The 1603-nt window shown below is 39.5% G+C and overlaps 1 protein-coding gene across 1 annotated transcript in view; it reads right to left on the reverse strand.

Annotated features, from left to right (window-relative positions):
* Window positions 1-1603, reverse strand: part of Tipin (TIMELESS interacting protein) — a 19604-nt gene that overhangs the window by 3380 nt on the left and 14621 nt on the right. Inside the window, exon 7 of the mRNA XM_005372468.2 lies at window positions 408-614. Within this exon, the coding sequence (XP_005372525.2) occupies window positions 408-614 (207 nt within the window). The remainder of the gene's footprint in view (window positions 1-407; window positions 615-1603) is intronic.

Here is a 1603-nt window from a genome sequence, read left to right on the forward strand (position 1 = left end):
GGGGGGGGGGTTGAGGATATAGCTCAGTGGTGTAATAACACCCGTCTAGCACGTGCAAAGTGCTGGGTTCAATTCCCAGAACTAAAATGTATTAACTCCATAATAATACTTTTCCTAATTATGATCCTAAAAATATGTGTAGCATGCTTTAAGAGAAGTCAGAGAAGAATATATTGTTGGATTTGGTATTCTAAGAGTTATCCAGAAAACCGTCTTAGACTTAAACATTCCTTAGGATTCCAAACAGCAAACACACATACACTGACACACTCTCTAAAATATACATAAACTAACATCACTTTTCTATTCCTAGAGGTATTTTATTTCAAGAGATAGTAAAGAAGTTAAAATTTCCTACATGCCCTTGATATTATATGGTAGCTCATAAAAGCCAGCATAAAATTTACCATTTTCTTGGGACTGGCTATTACTCAGTAGCTTTGCCTGCCTTCTTTCCAAGGCCAGTTGTTTATTTCTCTCAATCCTCTGTTGCTGCTCTTCTGTTAGACTTCTACTTGATTCAGAAGCCAACTTCTTGCTGTCAGATGAGCTTGTCAAAAAGGGATCAAATCCAGCTGCAGTTGCATCAAGGTTATTAGTTTCTTCAACTTCATCTGTGGCAGAAATTAAAAGTTAATACAACTGTACTATTAGAGGAGTTAGAGAAAGAACAGCCTTCAACCACAGTTTAAAGTGGCAAATGGCCTAACCGTAAACAATTTGTAAGGTACGAGAATGTGGCCAGTACAGGCTGGGTCAAGTAAGTACAAGAAATATTTACAAATCACTCTTATGGTGAGCTGCAAGTTACACCAAGTGGACATACTAAATATGTAAAAGGAGTCTGGGGAGGCGGCTTGGTTGGGAGAGCATGCAAAAAGCCCTGGGTTTGATCTCCAGTGCTCAGTGAGGTGTCAAACTGCTGTAATCCCCACACTTGGAAGACAGAGGCTGGGGTTATTACCATCAGTAGTTAGCTCACAGTCAGCTTGAGAAATAGAAGACTCTGTCTCAAAAATAAAAATTCCAGCACAACAGAGGTAGAGGCAGGCAGGGGAATGAGAAGTTGAAAAGTTCAAGGTTCTGATATTTAGCAAGTTTAAAGCTACCCTGGGCTACTTGAGACCTTTTAAATTTATTATTATTATTGTTATTATTTTGTTTTTTTGATACAGAGTTTCTCTGTGTATCTTTGGCTGTCCTGAAACTAGCTCTGCAGACCAGGCTGGCTTTAAACTTAGAGATCTACCTGCTTTTGCCTCCCTAGTACTAGGATTAAAAGTGTGTACCACCACTGCCTGGCTTGAGATCTGTCCTAAAAATAAGGAAAGAAAGACAAAACCGCAGGAGAATCAGTAATGAATGGGAGGGATATGATTTTAACAATGTAGTTGGAAAGATTTAAGTGAGTTGACACAGTTTGAAGAGGGTAAAAAAATTAACTATATTGATCCAGGGGAAATTCCAGCTTTTACTTTTAATAAGAATTGACCGACAATAAATCTATTAGAAATGTAAGCCGGGCGGTGGTGGCGCACGCCTTTAATCCCAGCACTTGGGAGGCAGAGGCAGGTGGATATCTGTGAGTTCAAGACCAGCCTGG

Source organism: Microtus ochrogaster, chromosome 5 (assembly GCF_000317375.1).
Source record: "Microtus ochrogaster isolate Prairie Vole_2 chromosome 5, MicOch1.0, whole genome shotgun sequence".
In the NCBI taxonomy this organism is placed as follows: Eukaryota; Metazoa; Chordata; class Mammalia; order Rodentia; family Cricetidae; genus Microtus; species Microtus ochrogaster.